The following is a 2500-nucleotide window of genomic DNA, read 5'->3' as shown; positions in this document are numbered from 1 at the left end:
TGTCATTACTGTTATCATAATTATGGTTCTGATGATGATGATGGCAGTGATACTACTAATAAAATAATTATAATAATATCATCGGTAGTATTGATGACAGTAACAACAACTTTAACGAATTACATTTCGTAAAGTGATCCTCTAACATTTTCCACAATGCTTCCTCCACACAAGGGCTTGGAAAAGATGGGTAGATCTTATGGGACCCGAGGCAGGGAACGACAGGTTCGCCCGCTATCCAGAGGAACATTTTCAGGAACTACCAGAGTTAAAGGTGAGACAGAAAACGGAGTCGGGAACAGGGGTGACTGTTGTAATTGAGGTGGACCTTTAGCTTTTGTTGGGCTGTCTCGTCATGCTTGCTTGTAAGAACCCTCTGGATAGACTGTCTCTGTAGTAGGTCCATTTGTATCCTAACCAACGATTTGTCACTTCTTGCACATGAGGATAGATTATTCTGCCTATAAGGTTTAAACGACATCCAAGCATTGAACACTGCCGCCATATAACTGCCCCCCCCCCCCTCCTCAAACTCCTCCCCGGTTTCGGTGGGTCGAGGTCCAGTATCGCCGACCCCTGTGTCATGACTGACTGCATGCTAAAGGTCACTCTAAGTGATATTATCTCCCCGCATCTCTTCGAAAGGTACAAAGACGTCAAATAAATATTTCTCTTTCAGTACGTGTTCCCTGTGGCTCTTTCGTATGTTGCTGCAGTCGCTTGGCTCGTACGGAGCCAAGCGTGGACACAATCCATGTCTGTATATATATATATATATATATATATATATATATATATATATATATATATAAACTCTCTACCGCTCTGCCCATTAGATTCTTTTTCTAACACCATTGCTCTATCCTCATTCATCAGCACAACCCCTTTAAGGAGCGGATCACCAAAGTGTTCTCCTCAGCCCAGGATCAAAGGATAAGCTTCGAGGATTTCTTGGATCTCCTGTCGGTGATGAGTGACAAAGCTCCCCTGCAACTCAAAGCTCATTACGCTTTTCACATCTTCGGTAATTATGGTGAAGTTAATGAGCGAAACCTAGAGAGCTGAATATTTGTTTGAGTTTCCCCTTCAACTTGTTTTCTCTCACCCTCCTCCCGCACCCATTTTCTTTCACCAATTTCTATTTCAAAGACTATCCTTCTCATCATTTCCTTTAATTATCTTTACCCTTACCTTTTCTCAGATTTTAACGAAGACCTTATCATAGACGGAGAAGACTTGGATTTTGTTGTTGATCGTCTTACCGGAAAGGAAAACCTGTTGCCAGAGGAGAAAGACAGGCTTATTAAGACGGTGAGTTGAAAGAAAGGGAGCCATAAGGGAACATAATGAACATATAAGGAAAGGAAAGGAAGAACTAAATGGGGTAAGCGAATAGTAGAAAGTCAGTAATGAAATAGTGGAGAAATGTACGCGATAATAACCTCTTATTCGTATTTCCAACAGCTGCTGCAGGAAACGGATCTGGACGGGGGTGGCATATCCGTTGAGGAATTCAAGCATTTATTGACCAAGTGTCCTGATTTCATTCACTCGTTCAGGTTTTCTGTGTGAGAAACACTACTTCAGGAGAAAAAAAAGTTGAGAATCAAAGAAAACGTTAGCCGAGAGTCTATGGAGCATAGACTATTCTATTTTTCTACAAAATGAATGCGGTTAATCTGGAAATTATTTTTAATTAACGGCGACTTCGATTCCTAATTGGTGAAGTAATTCATTCAGATACGCGTGTTTATACACATAATATTTAATGGCTTATATTACATACTACCAGTATTATTAAGGGTGTACAAAAACACATATACTACTGATTGATCATGCAATGACCATATATCAGAGTTTGATTACGATGCAAGAATCTTGAAATAACATGTGTAGCTTTATGATTAACATAAAAATGTATAGAGCCGACTGAATAAATAATTTATGAATACAGTTTCTGATTCATTACTAATCCCACTCTATCTCTTTATTGTTTTAACTATATCTACATTTATATTCATATACCATATTACCTGTATGTATTTATATCTATATTTATCTATCTATATACATTATTATCTATCTATGTTTATATAGCTACAGACACTAAAATCATACGCCATACATATCAAGCTGTTCGGAAGCCATGTCATAATCAACAACTGACAGATACGCTATAAAAAAATAGATATAGAAAATAAGGTTACACTTTTTGAGGGCATATGAAGGAGAATTACCTTTTATTCCCTTGTTATGTCCTACTGATCCCTAATCACACCATCCATTTAGATTGGTCACCGGAAAAGCAAGGCAAGTATGGTGGTCGACAAGTCACTTGATATTGCAATATTGCATGACTATTATGACAGGATTATTTTATGATGAATTAGAAACGCCATTTTGGGTGGTAGCATAGAGATATTTCTGGAGTATTTCTGGAGTCTTCTTCGAAGGCTTATCTTATGATCAACGTACGGCGTTACTATATCACCTTGACTAT

The 2500-nt window shown here is 38.2% G+C and overlaps 1 protein-coding gene across 3 annotated transcripts in view; it reads left to right on the top strand.

Annotated features, from left to right (window-relative positions):
- The window catches only part of LOC122259916 (calcium and integrin-binding protein 1), a 5924-nt gene extending 3971 nt beyond the window's left edge, over positions 1-1953 (top strand). For all 3 annotated transcript variants that reach the window (XM_043026908.2, XM_043026907.2, XM_043026909.2), the window contains exons 3-6: positions 175-274; positions 877-1024; positions 1202-1311; positions 1465-1953. In XM_043026908.2, the coding sequence (XP_042882842.1) occupies positions 175-274; positions 877-1024; positions 1202-1311; positions 1465-1572 (466 nt within the window). In that variant the 3' untranslated portion in view covers positions 1573-1953. The remainder of the gene's footprint in view (positions 1-174; positions 275-876; positions 1025-1201; positions 1312-1464) is intronic.
- Positions 1954-2500: the final 547 nt, after the last annotated feature.

The sequence above is a fragment of the Penaeus japonicus genome, unplaced genomic scaffold (assembly GCF_977035675.1).
Source record: "Penaeus japonicus unplaced genomic scaffold, GWHDUDI00000001_assembly GWHDUDI00000021, whole genome shotgun sequence".
NCBI lineage: Eukaryota > Metazoa > Arthropoda > Malacostraca > Decapoda > Penaeidae > Penaeus > Penaeus japonicus.
Note: the sequence above shows the minus strand (reverse complement) of the source record. Positions and strands in the feature narration are given on the sequence as shown.